The 20,504-nt window shown below is 42.8% G+C and overlaps 1 protein-coding gene across 5 annotated transcripts in view; it reads left to right on the top strand.

Annotated features, from left to right (window-relative positions):
* The window catches only part of ATP8A2 (ATPase phospholipid transporting 8A2), a 353,936-nt gene that overhangs the window by 61,117 nt on the left and 272,315 nt on the right, over nt 1-20,504 (top strand). For all 5 annotated transcript variants that reach the window (XM_066618841.1, XM_066618843.1, XM_066618845.1 and 2 more), the window contains 9 exons: nt 492-536; nt 1,372-1,447; nt 3,548-3,653; nt 4,713-4,795; nt 5,664-5,713; nt 10,589-10,658; nt 11,315-11,399; nt 13,266-13,405; nt 17,561-17,699. In XM_066618841.1, the coding sequence (XP_066474938.1) occupies nt 492-536; nt 1,372-1,447; nt 3,548-3,653; nt 4,713-4,795; nt 5,664-5,713; nt 10,589-10,658; nt 11,315-11,399; nt 13,266-13,405; nt 17,561-17,699 (794 nt within the window). The remainder of the gene's footprint in view (nt 1-491; nt 537-1,371; nt 1,448-3,547; nt 3,654-4,712; nt 4,796-5,663; nt 5,714-10,588; nt 10,659-11,314; nt 11,400-13,265; nt 13,406-17,560; nt 17,700-20,504) is intronic.

The raw sequence follows: 20,504 nt of genomic DNA, 5'->3' as shown, positions 1-20,504 counted from the left end.
ACTTGAGATTTTCAGCACTAGATTGTCTTGCCACGGGCAACCTACGGACCGCAGGTGGGATCTGGTCCGCCACCTGGAATCATCCTGCCCGTAGCTCCCAAAAGATATGTGCATCTGGCCCATGAACATCCTAAAAAAAATTTAAGTTTTCTCTGCAAAGCTTACAGTGTAAGCAGACCAAGGGCGGCGGAAACATCCTTTGAGCATCCTTCTCTGTCTGGGCGTATGTCTTTCCGTGCCATGCCCATCTCTTTTTTCTTAGCTGAATGGCCTAATTGGGAGTATCAAATGTGCATGTGCTCTAGCAATTGACAGACCTGATGTCTTGCCCTGTGCATGAAAAGGTTGCTGACCCCTGATCTAGTGGCTTGACTACTTCTGTAGAGGCCCCATAGGAGCCAGATGGAGATTTCAAGCAGTATAAATTTTCTCATGCAGTTTTTTTCACCTGATCCAACTGCTTGTCAGTTATACGTATTTCCTTCTTTCAGACATTTTCCAGAATTGACAAGAGAATGTTCATCAGAAGACTTCAGGTAAATCGACATTGACTAGAGCTAGTTTGGAATTATGCAGACATGAGAATTCTCCTTACAGAATTGGATTGTCAGAGGAAAATATACTGTTGGTGTGCAAACACCTGGCCCAATAACTTTTGGCAGAGGCACTGCTACACCATTGTTTTAGGACTGAAAGGTGAAAAGCATGTTGGGGGACAGTAGGAAGAAGGAAAGGAGTGCCCAGAAAATGGACAAAACGTGTTTCATCTGCAACAAGGAAGCATGATTCTGAAAATAGTCAGCAGCCTGTGTGGTGGGGAGAAAATGTCCTCTTGTCTTCATGGTCACAGACAGATAAAAATATTTAAGGAAGAATCTGGATGTTTTGATTGTTAGTTACTGCTGTGATACTTCAAAATCTGAGGTTATATTTGTTCATTTCTTTCTGGGCATGGTTCAAGGTGCTGGTTAGATTCAGAGCCCTTAATGACTCAGAAACAAAGTTTCTTAAGGACTGCTTTTGTCCCATAAGTCTGTCCAACCTTTAACATCCTTCAGGGAGGACCTCTTGCAGGTTTTGTCACCATCAGAGGCTTACTTGGCAATGACTCACAAAGAGAACCTCCTCTTCCTTATGTGGAATTCCCTAATGTGCAAGGTGTGACTGACCCATTCCTTACCATTCTTTCAGGGCTACCTGAAGACATTTTTATTTAAACAGACCTTCCCTTTGTGGTTTTGATTGTGTTCTTAGTTATTCATTGTAAGTTGCCTTCAATTTTTTTTAAGAAAGTCAGAATATCATTAAAAAAGATAAATATTATTAAAGGAAATGCACATTTTAAAGTGCTTTTTTTAATTGTACATTCAGCCAGCTTCCTCCTTCCACCAGCGAATCTTGTGAATTTGATGACCCAAGGCTGCTGCAAAATATTGAACGTGATCATGTAAGTCTAGTATTCTTTCACTGGTGTTTCTAATGTTTTTAATATTTTTCTAATGTCCTTGTTGTTTGGGTGGCAGCACATCACTCTGGGATGGTTCGATGAGGACAGCCCTTTGTCGCCACTCAGAAGAGAATGAAGTTTGCAGCCAAGCTCCAATTGCACAGATTTCTTGATTTCTTGCAAGAGCAAATTCTCTCAAGCTGAAATTAAATCTGGAATCTAATGCATATAGGAGCTCTGCGTGGTCATAGAAGCACACATGGAGCTCTGGGTCAAGCTAATTGACTGTGACCAACAAAATGAATTCACAGGCATGCAAAATCTGTGTATGTCTTCTTTAATGCGCTTAGAGCAGGGGTCTCCAAACTTTTTGGCCAGAGGGCCGCATCAAATATCTGGCGTGGTGTGGAGGGCCGGAAAAATTTTTTAATAAATAAATTAGAGATGGAACTTAGATGAGTGAACAAATGAATGAATGAATGGGCTCATTCATTCAACTTCTCTGGCCCTCAGAACACCCTCCAGACACAATCACAGCACAGTTCTGGTCATGTTCAGCTGAGTGGGCCAGAGGCTTTCAGGAGACAAGAGGTTGGCTGTGGGCCAGAAAGAGGCTTGCTGAGGGCTGCATCTGGCCCCCGGGCCACAGTTTGGAGACCCCTGACAGAGCACAATCTTATGCATGTCTCCTCAGAAGTGAGTTCCATAGTATTTCTGGGTTTATTCCCAGAAAAGTGTTATAGGATTGCAGCCATAGCATCAACCTTGATATATGCATAAAGTTAAATGCTTCCAACTGAAAGCTCAACTTTTTCATTAAAAACAGGCAATGGGGTGGGGGCAACCCCAGTCAGAATCAGGACATGCTAGAAGGGGAAAGTTCTTATTTCTCCCTGCATATCAACCCATTGTGGAAGGGGCAATTTTCCTCTGAAGCAGCTGTTTGAGAAAATCACAATTTAATAATGGATCGAGCCCACTTTACACATTATTGCTGAGCTCAACCAACTTACAGTGGACCCTCAGTGTCTGCGAGTATTGGTTCCAGGACCACTCCCCCCCCATACCAAAATCTGAACGCCTCCAGGAAGCAACTGGAAGTGACTTCCAGTTCACATCGCTGACTTCCAGTCACATCTGAGAGGTATTCTGAGGTGCGGGGAAGCCAATGGAGTGGGCAGAGGGCATCCCACACCTCAGAACACTTCCCAGATGCAACTGGAAGCTGCAGGCGCGAACTGGACGTCGCTTCCGGTTACAACCTGGAGGCATTTTGAGGTGCAGGGAGGCATCCACAGATCCACAGATGCTGAGCTCATGGATAAAGAGGACCCACTGTACTCCAGTTTGGTTGTGACATTTCAGTATTGACCCACATTTCTGGCTTTTTTCAAAGGCTTTTTTCAAATTCAAAAATGTTGTTCCCCAACTTCAATTAGAAAATGGGAGATAACGATGATTTACATCAGCCACACACATCAAGGCACAGAGTGATAAATAAGTCCCGCATCATACTTTTGACATATTGGCTTGGCTTCCAGGAGAGGAATCAATAGAGCACTGTGCTGATACTGTATGTCAAGGAGCAAACAACGGCTGTGTGGAAAAGCTAATGTGATCAGAAGGCCTCCATTGTTGCTATAGAATTGGGTGGGCAGCATCTTTTGTAAGCTGTGACAATGGAAGGACAAAGGTAGTCTGAATAATTTATGTAATATGCGAACATTATGAGATGTCCCTCTAAATATGGTGATGGAGAAAAAAAGATGGATTTCTCTCTGCTGACAATGTAGGTGGAAAGGTGATATGCTTTTTATGTGAACAAAAGGCCTACAGCAACTGACCCAGAAACAAGACTGGAGTATTGGTCCAGTCCAAAAATGCTATTCTGACGTTCTTACCTTAGTGAGATTCAATTATTGTTAATCTTGTGTTTGACGGGAGCTAGAAAGAGCTACTTGATAGAAAATTAGAAAGTTAAGGAGAGCTTCTATACACCATTGCCTGTTCTCTCTGTCTAGCAGTTAAGATGCTTGGAATGCGGCCTTCAACATTCCCTGTGGCTTGACTAATTGGACTAATTTGAGCCTTGCCTTGTAGCCCACAGCAACTCACATCCGAGAATTCCTCACTCTCCTGGCTGTGTGTCACACGGTTGTTCCTGAAAGAGATGGAAACACCATAATCTACCAGGCCTCTTCTCCAGGTTGGTCACTGCCTTCTTTTGTTTGGGTGGAGATCCTAAAAGGACCCCTTATAGCAGCACTTTTCAGTATTTTTCTTCTCATGGCACACAACCTCTATGGTTTTCTCTATAGTCTTGTGATGTCACTACTGGTTTCTGGGAGACGCATCTGGGTTCTGCAGCTCTGTTTTTAGGGTAACCGTTTGTAGTAACAAAATGACTGTACCTCTTCCTCCACCAGCTCCTTGCAGCTGGCAAAGGAAGAAGGACAGACAATTTTTACTTCAGGCAACTACCATAAAAACAGAGTTGCAGAACCCGGAAGAGTTTTTCAGCTATTTTCAGCCACTGTGCTTCAAACTCCTACAGCACACCTTCGGACCTTTCACAGAACACCAATAGACCATGGCATAGCAATTGAAAATCATTGCCTTATAGGGTCAAATTAAAATGTGTATGGAATCCAACCAGTTAAATATTAGCATAGAGTGTTTTCTGAGGGCTTTTCAGTTCTCTGTTTCACAGAAAGAGATGTTCTGGCCTTCAGTAGGCATGGCTGTTGAGTGTCAGATATTTCTGCCGGTTTGTGCAAAGCAGAACTATGCCCATGGCTGCAATCCAAGGTTCAGCACATGTCTGAGGAATTATAAAGAGGACAGAGGACCCTTATCACTATTGCAGCATTCTGTATTCACTTACAAGTCAAATTCAGTCTGACTTCATACATAAAATGATGAGCTTGGTTCTTCAGGGTTTTGAGCAATCATATGCCTCTTTTGAAATCAATGCAAAGCAGGTCTGGCATAGCACTGCTGTAGGCCAAAGGCAGTGAATCTCCTGAAGACACTCAATGTGGGGTTTAGTGTGAGTGTATATATTGTGCACACGAAAGATGTCTCCAGTGAAATGGATATGATGTTTTCAAACCTCCTATTTTTCAGGAAAACTTTTCCAGCTTGATTCCTCTATCCAGGGAGTATCCTGGCCCCACTTGTATAATCACAGTGAAACTGTGTTTTAAAAAGTATTGGCTACTTTTGCAGTGAATTTTCCATAAGGCCAGTCTCTTTCTGTTGACAGATGAAGGAGCACTCGTTAAAGGAGCTAAAAAGCTTGGCTATGTCTTCACAGGAAGGACTCCGGATTCAGTCATCATTGATGCGGTAAGTGTGCAAAAAGGGATGGAACAGTATGAGCCTCCAGGGGAGCACAAAAGGGTGGGAAGAGGCCCAAAAAGCCAAATGGATGTGGCTGGATTGTGTGTTGGCAAACTTCAGTCTCAAAAGTCTCGAATCCACTGTGGCTGGATTGAGGTGTAGCTAAGGTGGGGGAGTTTCACATAGACAAGAATAGGTACTATATTAAGCCTGGATGAATAAATGGGACATCTATTGTGAGCTAGAAGACCAGAGATTAATCAGCACAATTACATACAAGTCACATATTACATATAGTGACTACATAACAGTGTCACTAATCTCAGTGTGATTGCGGGTTCTCCCACCAAACCATGTACCACATTGTGTCTGGCTGCAAACTGAAGCCGTATACTGGCCCATGGTCTGACTTTTTCTATGAAGGTTACTCTGTCCTTGAGTGGCTGCATGAACTGGACATTGACATTTGATCTAGTCTAACTGATATACAAGTCCATGTATTATATGCCGTACGCTAAATAAAGTGTCACTAATGCAGTAATTGAGAGGTTTAAATCACTGGAGCTGAAAGGAGCAATCTCAATGGCTACCACTGATGTTTAAGAAGTGCTATATAAACTTTAAAGTTAAACCTTATGAGATTGTGCTCCGCAGTGTACAGTGGATTGCGCTTGGCGAACTGACACAATCAGTTGCTACATTCTAGATGGTATGGATAACTAAGTGCATCATTTCATCCAGCAGAGGGAGCTACCCTCATATCTTTGAATGTGGGTTTTAAAAACTGAATTGTTTTCATTCTATGCATTTCCCCATTATGTCTTGGGTTTGGGTTTTTCTGTACTAAAGTTTATCTTGCCTCATACTTTTACAGCTGGGAAAAGAAGAATCATTTGAGATCCTCAATGTGTTGGAGTTTTCAAGGTAATTAACTGTTAAATCTTATTTTGTACCTAGGACAAGGAAGTAAGAGGGAGATAGCATCCACCACTTTCTAAAAATACTCTATAGCAGGGGTGCCCAAACCCCGGCCCTGAGGCCACTTGCAGCCCTTGAGGACTCCCAATGCGGCTCTCAGGGAGCCCCCAGTCTCCAATGAGCCTATGGCCCTCGGGAGACTTGCTAGAGCCTGCACTGGCCCGACGCAACTGCATTCAGTGTAAGGATGACTGTTTGCTCTCTCATGTGAGCTGTGGGATGAGGGCTCCTTCCACTGCTTGCTGTTGCACATCTGTGATGCAGTAGTGGCAGCAGAGGAAAGGCCAGCCTTGCTTTGTGCAAGGCCTTTTATAGGCCTTGAGCTATTGCAAGACCATTCATTCATATAAGTTCATCTTTAATATATTCATTTATGTAAACTTATGTAAATTTATTCAAATTTTAAATGTAAATTAATTCTTTTTTTCCCCCGGCCCCCGACACAGAGTCACAGAGATGATGTAGCCCTCCTGCCAAAAACTTAGGACACCCCTGCTCTATAGCAACGATTCCCAAACTTTTTGGTGTTGCGACCCACCTCGTCCTCTGCGGTGGGTTGCAGCTCTCAAGGTAGTGCTAGAGGGAGCCAAAAGATGCCTCTGTAGGGCTGTTCCAGGTTGCGTTGGGCTGAAGACCCAGTCTGGAGGCCTCAGAGTGGCCTGCAGATGCCTCCAGAAGTCATTTCTGGTTTTCAGAAGCAAACCAGAAGTGGCTTATGAAGGCTTCTACAGACCATTCTGAGGCCTACCAAGGCTGATAGAGTGGGTCAGCAACCCAGCGTGACCAGGAGGGGCCCTACAGAGGCTCTTGGTAAGCAACCTGGTTCAGCTTCCAAAATGGCTCCTATTTGGAGCCATTGCTCCAGAATGGCTCCTGGTTATGTTTCCAGAATGGCTGCTATTTGGAGCCATTTGGGAGGAAGGCTGGGTGGGAGGGCCCTATCCTTTTTCCTGCCATAGCATGCAGCCGTGCCAAAACTGTCAGCACTTCATCCTGTAATGGGGAAGGGGCTTGGGAGAGTTAAGGGAAAATATTTTAAACCCCCATTTCCCCTCCATAACTCCCTTGATCACCAATGGGTCTCTTGTACCTGTACCTGTAAACCACCTTGAATAAAGTCTGAGGAGAAATCTGACGACCAAGAAAGGCAGTATATAAATACATGTATTATTATCATCATCATCATCATCATCTCTTTAGCTGATACAAGTCTGAGGAGACAAAGGGAGTATGTTAGGAGGCTCTGGAGGGGTTAGCATCCTGGCACAAGTCTCTAGTGCTGGGATACACCCCCTCCTGCCTCATCCCATCCCTCCCCCGATCCGCTCCAACCCTCCCATCCCCCTGCCCTATTCCCCTACCCAGCCAACTTACTGATATCGACAGGACCTCTTCTGGCCATCACTGCACACGTGTGCTCCTTGGAATCTTAAGCAGCTCATTAATGCCTGGCTATGCACACTTCTTCAATGACATTCACGACACCTTAAAGTTCATTATTCCACTGGAATGCTAGTTCCAGCAGCAGTGCCCAAGCACTAGATTCAGCTGTGAATCACATAGCCAGCAAAAAGAATCTACTCTCTTTCATTCATAGCTTCCCCAAGTGGTTTCTGGGAGGGACAATGAACTGGTGTGAAAAAAGCGATATTCTGAGGTGCCTCTAGGCCCCAGTATAAAAAACATGACTGTTTGACTATAATGTTAAAATGAGGTGCTTTTTTGCTTTCTAGCATTATTGTATATTTACATAATTTTTATGAAAGAAACATCCTAACAGGTTTCAAGAGATGTGTGCTTGTACTTCCAGTCATTGTTTTTTCCCCAAAAGAGGTCACTGGTACAATGTACGCCTAGTAGGTTCTCCTGTTTAATAATTTCATAAAGAGAAAAAGTTGCTTAATTTTAATGACATTCAGCTCACTTATAGAGGCAAAGTTAGTATGGCCTGTTCACTCTTCCATTGTTGTCACTTTATATTTCTCCAAGGATGTGGCACATATTTGTGACATAATTTTTTTTTTTCTAGTTATGAGCCTGTGGTGTATTGACAGGGTATTTTGCGCTGACATTTCTTCAGTACTTTCAGCATTGCTGTTTTCATCAATGACTTTTTAAAATGTTGAAACTGTCTTAAAAATGAGATGCAGAAAAGTTTTATCTGTATTCTGAGGAAAACAAACTGAGAAGTATTCCCCATACAGTGTAGTAGGACACACTTCCAAGCAGCCATGATTAGGAACAGGTTGTATGTTATATAATTTGCTGTTGTGCACTTTTGTGTATTCATGAGCATATTTTCCTATTCATCCTATTCATTCACTCCCCCATTCTGTGATCATGAATACTGTCCTGTGGGAAATGGCTTCATGGGCCTGATCTGGATATTTTCCTGAAACTGAGCCTGCCGTTTTTCCTATTACTCATCTTTATGTGTCTTTAGACAACCCTAAACCATTCCTTCTTCCTCTCTGGGTCAAAAGCTTGGTGTTGTGGCTGAGTTTTTACATTTTGTTTGCCAGTTTCACAGTAAGCCTCAGTTTGAATCCCTGTCTTGCTCCTTCTCTCACTTCCCTAATTGTCTGTTCTGCTAGCCAGAGTTTTCATTCACAAAATACAAAAAAGAAACAGTATCTTTGTATGTTTGAGTTTTCCATGATAGTGGCTGTAGAGCACTAAAAGAATTTTTTTTCCTGGAGTCCTAGGTGTGCTACCGATTTTATGCAGCCTTTCTTTCATTGAGATGCTCAGGTGCCTCTCACCTTGAAACACACACTTTTCTCACCTTGGAACTTCCTAGATCACATTATATTCAACTTGTAACTGCAAGATTTAGATGCAGCTCTTGCAGAGCAGACAAGTGATAACTAAGGAATGTTAAAACAAAAAGAGTCTTTTAGCCGTTTCAAGGCATAAAGGCAGTTTGGGGCATATATTTTTGCAGAGCAGAGTCCTTGTCATCAGAAGCATGCATGAAGTGTTGGCATATATTGGTATACATGCATGTGTCGGCACACACATGGATACCGAGGAAAAAAATAAAAGAGGCTAAAAGGCTATGAAATGCCATAGATACTTCATTGGGCATCTCAAAAGCTTGGCATACAAGTATAAGAGATACAATTATAACATTCCAGGGCATTTTGGGTCCATTGTTTACAATGTGTTGGATCCCCACAATTGTGAGTGCTATTCCAGTCATGGAGCAAATTTTTCCTGTCTCGTCCTCCTGACTGTATTTTCCAAAAGTACTCTAGAGCAGCCATTTTCAACCAGTGTGCCACGAATGGTCTGCAGGTGTGCCACGGGTCATTTATTAGTAGAGCCATTGGGGGATGTGAGCCTCCACCAACAGCATGGTGTGCCTTGCCAATTGTCAAAAAACTGATGGTGTGCCTTGACAATTTTAGCACCTTCTCAGTGTGCCACAAGACAAAAAAGGTTGAAAATCTCTGCTCTAGAAACTGTATTCTTCTGGAAGAATGGCATGGGGTGTCAGATGGAGGTCTGCCACTAGAGGGGATGTTGCAGACCTATGGTTCCCTTCCTTATGTAAGCAGAAATGCCTTCTGTTCATGTTAGGTCTTTTTTTTTAACCTCTGTTCCTCATATGTGTGCGTGTGTGGTGGGGGTATTCACACAGTCTGCCAACTTTTATGAAGTTCATCATTCATACTTTTATGAACTGGACTCCACGTTCATTAAAACCTACTTCGCAATAAATCCATTAGTTTTTAAGGTGCTCCAAGATTTGTTTGCAGTAATGGACTAATAGGGCTACCCCTGTGGACTTGCTACTGATGCATATTAATCATTCCGTTCCAGAATCTCCAATGTTCTTGGTCCAGCACCTCAGTTAATTAGGCTGAACTGCTGTGCCAAATTACCAGTTCACAGCTGGTATTACTAGTTCACAGCTGAGAAGGAGGGAAAATAACAGCCCAGTCCTAACTTTCCAGTACTGATACAGCTGTTCCAATGGGGAATGCAGTGGCTCCTGTGCTGAGGGGGGAGTCACAGAAGTCAACTTGAATGGGGCTACATTGTGGCTGCTCCAGTACTGGAAAGTTGGTTAGGATTGGGCTGCAATAGGCTATGGTTAGGTTAGCCTTGCCAATAAATTGACAAATGGTACTAGCCCACAGTGTTTTCCACTAGCCCATCTGCTCACAATTAGCCATTTGAGCTATCCTGAGAACCTGAAAGAAAAAACCTATACCTGGTCATCTAGAGGCAGTCCTTATCACCCACTTCCACAGATGACAAGGTCAGTTTCTACTTATAAGCCTATGGGCACAATCCTAACCAACTTTCCAGCACTGACATAGCTGTGCCAATGTGGCATGCTCTGCATCCTGCAGTGGGGAGACAGTAAAGGGGGCCTCCTCAAGGTAAGGGCATGTTTGTTACCTTACCTGGGGTCTGCATTGCAGCTAAGTCAGTGTTGGGAAATTGGTTACGATTGTGCCCTACTTTAAGGAACCTATATTGTATCTCTTACCTGAAAGAGAATTGTGTCCCGTCCCCCCCCACACTAATGCTAATCCCTGTAGGAACTTCAGGGGGAACATCACTCTTTTCATTGGTGTCAGTGTCTTTGTGACATCAGCAGCCATTGCTCCAATTTCCTTATCCATATCTCAGGCCTGTCGGATGACCTGACTGACACACCTCACACTGGGTGAAGGTCTGGAAACAAAAGATTGAGGATGAATGTGAGGAGTACCCAGCACAGCTGTTCCAAGGACAGTTCCACCATTTAGCTAACTTTTTGCTATTTAATAATAACAATTTTACAATGAAGGTCTTTTTCCTCTCCAGTGATAGAAAGAGAATGTCTGTTATTGTTCGGACTCCAGAAGGTCGACTACGTCTGTACTGCAAAGGAGCTGTAAGTTTCCCATTGCACTTTCTGCTGTAGCCTTGACATTTTACGTTTAATTAATAATAATATTGCTATAGCCACTAATCATAGTGCAATCCTATGCATATCTACTCAGAAGTAAGTCCTAGGGACTTACTCCCATGTACATGTGTATAGAATTGCAGCCTGAACCCATGTACTGTAATGGTTAGAGTGCTAGACTAGGGTAAAGGAGAACTAAATTCAAATCCCCACTCACTGGCCGATCATGGGCCAGTCATCTACTTTCCAACCTAACAGACTTTGCAGGGTTGTTATGAATATTAAATGGGATGAGGTGGGAGAACCGTACATGCCTCCTCCCTAGATCCCTTGAAAGAGCAGGATAATTAAATGAAGAAATCTGATTTTACTCCTTTACAACTCAGAAATTGTAGCATTTCAGCTTCAAGGCTTTATCAATTAATATGCACACCTTTGATTGCACCAGGATGATGCTACTTTATGGACTGTGCATGCCACCTCCAGAATTTAGAGGATCAAACTGATGGTCAAGTACTGTCATTTGTTACAGTGTCAGCCCATCTTGAACCCCTGGAAAAAGCAGAATAGACATGTTTTTAACAAATATTACAAAATGCCTTTTTGTCCATGCTCTTTATGTACTTTTTTTCCTTTGTCAGGATAACGTCATTTTTGAGAGGCTGTCCAAGGATTCCCAATACATGGAGCAAACACTATGCCATCTTGAGTATTTTGCCACTGAAGGTACACAGATCATGCTTAAATGTATAGATATGATGCTGCCTGGGATTGAACAAGCCATCTAGATGGGGGGAAAAAATCAAAGGTGCAGTTTGAGCTGAAGTGTTGAAAGTTTTGTGGTGCTACATCAGAGTGTGTGTGTGTGTGTGTGCGTGCGTGCGTGCACAATAAAGGCAACTGTGCCTTTCTCATGCCACTTTCAACTCTCTTAAAAGCCATCAACTGTCTCCAGCCAAAGCAGTTGTTGATGTGAGGATTAACAGAGTCCCCAGCATACCATTCAAGCCAGCAGTGAAATGTATCTTGACGAAAATTTGGAGTGGGCCTGGATTGTGATCTTGCTTAAAGAGGTGTGAAGCAAAAGATCATTGGAAGTGAAGCAGTGCAGTAAAAGTGACATCACCGAACCTCATAGCTCTTGATGGATATTAACACTCTGGTTGAACAAGATGGGGGGGGGGAGAGCAGAAATGGAGCATGCGTGAGGTAGCCAGGGAATAGCAGATGATGGAAGAGGAGGTGAAATGCATGGTAGCCATATTGTAAGTGCTTAGAAAGTAAAATAAACAAGTTGGAAGAAAAGGCATCCTATTCCTCTTGGGTTCCTCTTGGATTCCCTTAGGATTCAGTGCCTGTAGCTATCCTTATAAGTTTTCTGTATGAAATCAAATTTACTAATCTCTCACTATTAATGAGAATGTTAGTGAGGTAGAGCAAGCCATGGAGCGGACTGTGCTCCTTTTCAATTAGTAATCATCTATGGGACAGATTGCAGCAAGAACCTTATTTCTTCCCATGCCTTGTAAGTTTCTTATTTCCCCACTTTGTTCTGGGAACTCCCACATCCTCTATAATATAGTCGTTCTGTTCTATATGGCATATATTCTCCCCTTTTTCTGGTTGACTTGTGCCAGAAGAGAAATCATTACTTTTATACATGCTGAATTCTTTCATTGGCCCTATAAAATAATGCTGTCCAGACTCCAGTGGGGCTTGTTCCTCAAATTATTGTGCATGGTTAACCTGTGTCAACATCATTGTGAATTACACACATCCATTAAATGGAAGTACTGAACATTATGCTGCTTGGAGTTGGACAGTCATGCGAAGGTTGTTCACTGACTTCATGTCCTGCTTCTGTGACTTGGAGCCCAATCCTTTGCAAGTCTACTCAGAAGTAAGTCTCTTTATAGTCAATGAGGCTTACTCCCAGGAAAGTGTGGATAGGAACACAGCCTTACAATTTAAAACACATCATTTGAGAGCACATTTTTTCCCCCCTAAAACTGAAAAAGATGAAAATTAGGAGGTCGCCCATCCTCCCTCCCCCCACCCCAGAACACCCATGAAATGCCACCCCCCTCCCTCCCCAAACACCCGCACTGCCAGCCTACTGCTGGTGCAGACATACCTTTGCTGGGGCTTGTTTCAGCATGCCTCCCCAACACCTGTGGTGGTACAAATGTGCTTTATGGCACATTTGCAACACCTGGAAGTACAGTTTAGGTTTGCACTTTCAGGTGATTAGGTTTTTGGGTTTCTGCATTAATGAGTGTTACCAAGTGGGCACCCAGTTACTGATGTGTTATGGTCACTATTGCTTACACATTTTTTAAGTCAGTTAGCAGGATTTCCCTCTGTCTGTTGATTGAAGCAGCTTTACCCCACCAAATATGCATCTACTTTGCAATTTTATTAGGAAGTTGATTTGCAGACCCTCTTTTTTTTTATACAGGTTTTTATACTAGAGAGACTGTTTCCCGCCAGTTCCCATACATTTAGTAGCTGCTATTACGCAGGAGAATTCCCTATTATAAGAGGCCTTTCTTTGTTGGGTGCTTCTGTCCTGCATCTGCTTTTTCTTTTTAGGTCTAAGGACCCTATGCATTGCATATGCAGACCTGTCAGAAAATACATACCGGGATTGGTTGAACATATATAATGAAAGCAGCACCGTCTTGAAAGACAGAACACAAAAGTTGGAAGAATGCTATGAAATCATTGAGAAAGTAAATATAAAAGTTTTTGTTCTGCTCACAGCTGAATTTTTTTTTTCCCTGTTTGCGGTCACTGATTGTCTAGTAGTTGATGCAAAACAGAAGTTTAGCCAGATGAAGTAACTTGGTTTCAAAGATTGTACATTGTTTCAGTTTAATCGTCATGTAGTACTGCTTATTCTGTTTGCTTGGAATCATTTTCCACATGTTATATTCAGCCCCCTCATGTTGTTGGCCTTTACATTAAAATCTATGACCTCTTTCCTATAAAACGCACACGCACATGGACACGTCTTTTTCACTTATTAGGAAAAACAGCTTTTCAACAAACCGTTATCTCTGTTATCTGTGCTCTTATTCCTTGTGCTTGATTATTTATGTCGGTATGCTTTTTATATTTGAACGGAGAAGAGAGAGGAATGCTAGTCTTGGTGTTGGAATATGCTGTGGGGTTTGCCGTATTGTTGTGACTAGTGGAGGCTGAAGCCATTTGTATTAGAATTGCTGCTAAAATCTGGTTTCCAAAAGGATACCTGCCTGCTGAACTGTGAACTGAGCAGTGGTCCCCGTGTGTCAACCCAAGTCTGTATGAATTTAACTGTGCATGTGGTTGACCCACACTGCTGTTGCCTTGCATGTGCAGCTTGAGCAAGTAGTGAAATCTGCTTGTGCCAAAGCAGCTATGGAGCTAGCTGTGGAGCTATGCGCTATGCGTTATGCATGGAGCATAGCTCCATACACTATGCAGTTATGGAGCTATGCATGGAGCTAGCCATGTCAACATCAGTGCAAATTACATGCATCTGCTCAAAGGAAATACTGAGCAATTTGCTGTTTGTCAATTAATGTGACATTGTTCATCTGCCTCATGCTATGCTTCTGTGACTTACAGTTTAAAACACATTAGAGGAAAGCACTTTTTTCTCCCTAAAACTGAAAAGAATGAAGATTAGGATGATGGCTGTAATAGAATCATCAGTTTTCCAGATGACAAGACCCAGAAGCACTCTCAGGAAAGTCTTCTCTTTCTGAAACCATTTTATTGCAGACCCTGAGGCCTATAACTAGCTCCACTGCATAAGAATCTGGTCAAGTCAGCTATTGTATTCAGAAATTCACAAACATCTCACAGACTCATTTACTGCTAAAGTGAACAGGGTTTTGTCTATTGCTCCTAGGTGGCAAAAGGCTACATAGTGTTAGGCACTCAAACCCTCTCTTGCAGTGATTCAGAAGTAGAGGAGGAATAGCTTGAAGGTACAGCATGTCCTTATTCTGTGGGAGTCCTGGTTTCAGTCCCTGATTTAAAGGGACAGTCTTCAGTATTGGGGGATCTTGGATGGCTGTTCTGAGCTGGAGGAGGCAGGGCTGAGCCAGGTGGACAGTTGACTGATTTAGGGCAGGTGGTGGCTGTGGCCAAAAGTGCATTTGTTAGTCTTCATCTTGTGTTCCATCTGTGACCCTTCCTAAGAAATCAGATCTGGACACCATTATCCACACACCTGGCTGGACTACTATAATACCTCCTACATGGGACTGCCCTTGAAGTATCTGGAAATTGCAATTGGTACAAATATGAAAGTCAGATTGCTGATGGGGGCCTTGGGGGGCATGAACAACTCCTGTCTTGCAAGAACCTCTCATTGGCTTCCAAGTCCAATTCATTACCTCTAAAGGCCTTTATGCATTGGTCCCTCAATACCTTGAGGATTGTTTTCTGCCCTATGAAATTGCCTGTCTTCTGTGATGTTCCAAAGAGGCCTTGCACCTGCTGTCACCACCTGAAGTTTGGTGTGTGGACAGGACTTTCTTTGTGGTTGTCGGCAGATGCAGAACTCTTGCTTTTGGGAGTTTGGAAAGCTCCCCCCCCCATTCATACAATCCACCTTTCAAAGTGCACTCAAAACTTTGTTTTGTCAGGCATTTGAATTCTGAAACTCTATTGTATGTTATTGGCTGCTGATGCAGTATGTTGTGCCATTTGTCTCATTTTATTGGTTTTTAAAATGGTTTTATTGAAAATAGTTTTATATTTAAATGATAGGAACCTTGGGATCATTCTAATGAAAGATAGAATATAAATGGAATAGATATTAATAAAAATTAGTCTGCAGGAACAGGCCATGTTTCCTCTACCTCTGTCCTTACTAACTGTTTGAGCTACCTGAGTTGTAGGAGAGGGTGGAGGGGGCCCCTTGCATCCATGGCTGGGACTTAATGCCAGATTCCATGCTCTGTTGCATCCGCAGTTTACTCAAAGTAATTTTGTTTTACTGAGTAAATATTTACTGCCTTGGGCTGGACAGCAGGAAAGCAAGCAGGGAAGCCTGTGAATGCTGTCTGACTATCCTACACATAAAATAGGCAAATTGATTTTTTTAAAAAGTACGGCTTAAATGGTCATGGTTTCTTTTAACTCTGTGTTTCAAAAAAATTAACATGTTCCACCACAGTTAAGTCAGCTTTCCTTAATTTAGCATTCTTGTGATTTAATATTTGTGAATGCAAGAGTAAAAGAAAAAGCCCTGTTGGATCAGCCAGAAGCCCATCTCATGCAACATTCCAGTAGCATAGCTACGGGGGTGGTGGTGTGATATTGCAGGCGTTGCAATGTGCCATGTAACCTGCTGCTCCCACTCACCATCAGAGCCATCCTGGGCAGCAATGGCAATGCATTGAACGGCTTCAACGGCTAGTGAGAGGGGCCAGTTACATGGCGCATTGTGGCGCCTGCAATACCACGTTGCCCCCCCTTGTAGCTATGCTACTGCAGCATTCTGTTTCCCACCATGGCCCACTGGCTGCCTTCAGAGAGCCAAACTTCCAAGAGGAAAAAAGACATGCTTCTCTCTTACCATTAGTCTTATGCTCCTTGTATTCAGAGGCATACTGCTACTGGATCTGGAGGAAGCATGTAACCATCATGCCCAGTAACCATTGATAGACCTGTTCTCCATGGATCTGCCCAATCTCTTTGTAAAGCTATCCAAGCTCATGGCCATCGCCACACCTTGTGTGGTGTGAAGACTTTCTTTTGTCCATCCTAAATCTCCTGCCCATTAGTTTCATCAAGTGAACTCTGCTTCTGGTATTGTGAGAGAGGGAAAAAATGTTTGGTTTAATTTGGGTGTTTACCACCTTCATATCAGATTTAAACCAAACATTTTTTTCCTGATAATTTAAGAAGTATCATCTTAGTTATGATAGCAGCTTTGCAAAATATGCTAACCAGAAATTTCTTCAATTATTCCCTCTGTTGTGTGTTTGATTTGGAACCCAGATCTTAATTGCTATTTTTGTAGGAAGCATAATATGCTGACTGAATATATAAACCTTCTGTTTATGAAAACTTACTGGTCTGTTAAGGTCTCTGTCCTGTTTATCAAAATTCAAACTATTTAATCCATTAAATATCATATACTTACACCTATGGTTTATGACTTTGACAAATGATATTATAAAGGAGTAGCTCCGGTTCTAAACATGGAAGTAAGTCTCATTTATTTTGATGGAGGAGCTCAGAGCTCATTTCTGTGGTCACTTATAGCTTTGTAAGCACTGCTCAGTGTGATTTCCAGTCATTAATATCATGTGTTAGGAGATGACCTATGGCATTCACAAATGTTGGCATCCTTCAGTCTCGGAAGACTATAATATCGCGCTCTGAATGGTAGTTCCGGAACAGAGTGTCCTCTCCAGTGCGCGAAGCCTGGGTATAGTAAATATGGAGGATAGACTGTTTCCCATGCAGCAAATCCCCCCTCTCCACATCACTGGAATGGTCCAATGGAAAGGCAGAAGCCAATACGGTTGGTTCCAGCAACGTCGCAGGAGTTGCCAGAATGTGACTGTTCAACCATGAACTGCCTCAGGGACTCCGGCTCCGGATTTTGCCTCAAGGTTGACTCCTGAAGCCTTTTCCATAACTGGATGTAGCCACAAGGCAGTGGAGGTTTGGGATCAGAGTTTTCCTTCTCTCAGATGAGCTGCCTTCCCAGGCTGACAAGTCCCATCTACCCAGTGGCTGTTTAGTTGCCTCTTTAGGACAAGTACAGCCGAACTGAGGGCCTATTCTTATCCCCAGCCCCCAGGGGAACAAAACACAATGCATTAAGGTTTAGCATACCAGTGCACTGAAATTCAGTTTGTGTTCTCTGTCTTTTTCAGGATCTACTGCTTCTTGGAGCTACAGCCATTGAAGATCGCCTTCAAGCAGGTGTCCCAGAAACAATATCTACTTTGATGAAGGCAGAAATCAAGATTTGGATACTAACAGGGGACAAACAGGAAACTGCTCTAAACATAGGTAACAACTTTTCCAATATTTCTTTTCCACATTTATATACAACTTTTCTCCTCGAGGGGCACCCAAAGTAGCTTTCAAGTATATAAACCACATTAAAAAAAAAAATCATATATAAACATTAAAATAACCTAAACATTAAAACAACCATAAAATCATAATAAAACACAAAACCTGCAGCATTCAGAAAGAGCAAAGCCCGTAGAATATAAAGCAGCATGGAAGTAGAGGACCCAGGAAAAAACCATGAATTCGGAAAGCTAATCTAAAAAGAAATGTCTTTAGGAAAGCCTAGAAAGAGGGAGCAGTACATAAACTGAGAGGGAGGGTGTTTTATTGACTGCAGTGCTTTCACTTACTAATTTAAGGAAGAGATAAGGACCATAGACTCCTGATTTCCAGGCCTGGGTAGAGTGAGGCAAAGGCAGAGAGGTAGCAAGACAAAAGTGGTCCATAACAAAGAGCAGATCCCCTTGTTACTCAGACAAATGACCATAGCTGGCCCAAATGTTTTTTAGGAGGGGGTGGGTGGGTGCTGGGAATATCACATGACCCAGTCTGGCCCATTGATGTAAAGACTCTGCCTTAAGGAGTATTGCCAGTTTGCCAAAACAAATGGTAAAAAACCCCAGCTGATAGAATTAGGAGGAGGTAGTTTTATTCCCAATATATTTTGTTTGAAACCAGCCTTTGTCTAGGGATTTAATAAACTTCACTATAATCTTCAAAAAAGGAGTTGTGGTTGCTGTCAGTTTTATTTGGTGAGGGTCTTTTTGAACTCTTTCTTGAAGTGTATATAGAAGTTTATGCATTCCCTTGAGAAGGACTGGTTTCCGCCAAAGCATGTTGGGAATACTGCAACTCCCCTTGCAAACCTACCAGCCATTTGTTTTGGCTACACTGTACAGCTGATGTAGTCCTTCTTTTCTTAGCAGGTGCTGGCAATCTCCCTGCAGTTCCTTTCTGTGACCAGAACCGGGTTGTAGTGTGCATGTTAAGTTCCTTTCAGGAGAGCCCTCATCATACCAGTTCAGGAGCTATTGTGGACTCATGTTCTGGCACTCAACATGCAAATACATGAGCTCCTCCACTAGGCTGCAGAAGTCTTCTTGATTGCAGTAGTACTTTCAAGGTTCACTAGTACATTACTGAGTTGTGATAGCCCCATGTGCCAGGGATTTGTCAGAGCTCTTAGACAGTTACCATGTAGTGGCTTCACCATTCAGGATCTACTTTAGCTGTTCATTTGAGCCTACCTGAGCACATAGGTTTCTCGTATCCTTTTATCCTGATGGTCTACGATAGCTCTCTCAAAACTGCAGCCCACTGTGCTCTGAGATAATCTTTCTGGACATGGTGGTGGTGAAGTCTTACCATTCCATGTCTCAGCCTGCTATATTCACAGCCAGTCTTTGTAGAAACTTGCACTACGCAGCTGCTTCCATCCAGAAATTGGGGTATAGAACCTTCTGGGGTGATGTGTGGGAGAAGCGGCTGCCCGGTGTGAGTTTCTGAAAAGATCAGCTGTGAAGTTAGGATGTTGCAGCATGGAACAGTAAGACTTGGCCACTGCTGTGCTGCACCAGAAGAGGTTGGAACATACCTCCTCTAGTGTTCCAAGGTGAAGCCCTTCAAAAATTCTCCATTCAGCTCCTATTTAATGTAACAGAACTACAGAAATGAGAGTAGGGAATTAGCTGTTCTTTTCCACTTGCATTTTATTCTGAACTGAAAAGAATTTGGGAGATTTTTGAAGTTCCTTGGAAGAAAACTTCAAAGCTGCTGACATTCATTTCTGAGCTTGGCTTAGGAGAATTTTGCCAGCATCTCTAAAAGAAAGATGGCAGTGCTGATGGGATTGCAGTATTTGTGAGGGCTATTGTAAAAGTCCCTAGTTCAAGGCCTCTACAACACCATACAATATGACCATTTGCCACAAGCGCACACTGAAAATATGCAGTCCGTAGGTGGGCTGTCAATAAGCCAAATAATTCATGTTTTTATCATTTGAAAGATCTATATATCTGAATTTCCTTGTATGACTATAGAATTGAGCCCCCTCGTACACACAGGACCAGTCCAAGTCCTCCTGGTGGTGTGCCAAATGCTATCCTTCTCTACCTAGTGATGTGCCAGCCTCTGTTCCTCCCACTCCTTGAACTGGAAAAAGAAGAAGGGGATAAAGTGGGAGAAGAAGAAAGGAAGAGAGTATGTTGTGGGTCACCACTTTCCTCTCCTCCACACCCCATTTTCTGCTCCATCCCCCTCTTTCTTTTCTAGTCCAGGGAGTGGGAGGACGAGGCACCATGGAGGCAAGGCACACAGAAGTGGGTGCCTCCAACCAATCTGCTTACCTGAGGCAACTGTTTCAGTTGGCCTCATGGATGGGCCAGCCTTGCCCACACATACACTTTCTGTTCACCAAGAAACTAGAATAACAATCCTTTCTTGTTGTTCAGAACTCCTGTTTCCAGCTTCTGTTGTCAAAAAGTCTTGCTGGATATGAAGGATGTAAAATAAAACACCCAGCAGCCGCTTAAAAATTATTGTTCTCTGTTGCAGCTGTTGTTCCAGTCAAAAACGATCAGAAAATCTCTCTTTGAATTAGTTATACCATATTTGTAACAGTTTAGGGCTGCAGTTGTTCATTGGGGAAAGACTCTGCTTGACATGGAGAGAAATGATTGAAACTGCAGGATGCCTCTTTTAGGAATGTGTGTGTAATTTTAAAACATAAAATAGGTTACTGGACCTTATTTATAAACTCCAAGCATACAGGAGTTGTTTTTTTTAAATTTTAATAGAGAC

This window comes from Tiliqua scincoides, chromosome 3, assembly GCF_035046505.1.
Source record: "Tiliqua scincoides isolate rTilSci1 chromosome 3, rTilSci1.hap2, whole genome shotgun sequence".
In the NCBI taxonomy this organism is placed as follows: Eukaryota; Metazoa; Chordata; class Lepidosauria; order Squamata; family Scincidae; genus Tiliqua; species Tiliqua scincoides.
The sequence above is the reverse complement of the archived record's forward strand: the minus strand, read 5'-3'. Positions and strand labels throughout refer to the sequence as shown.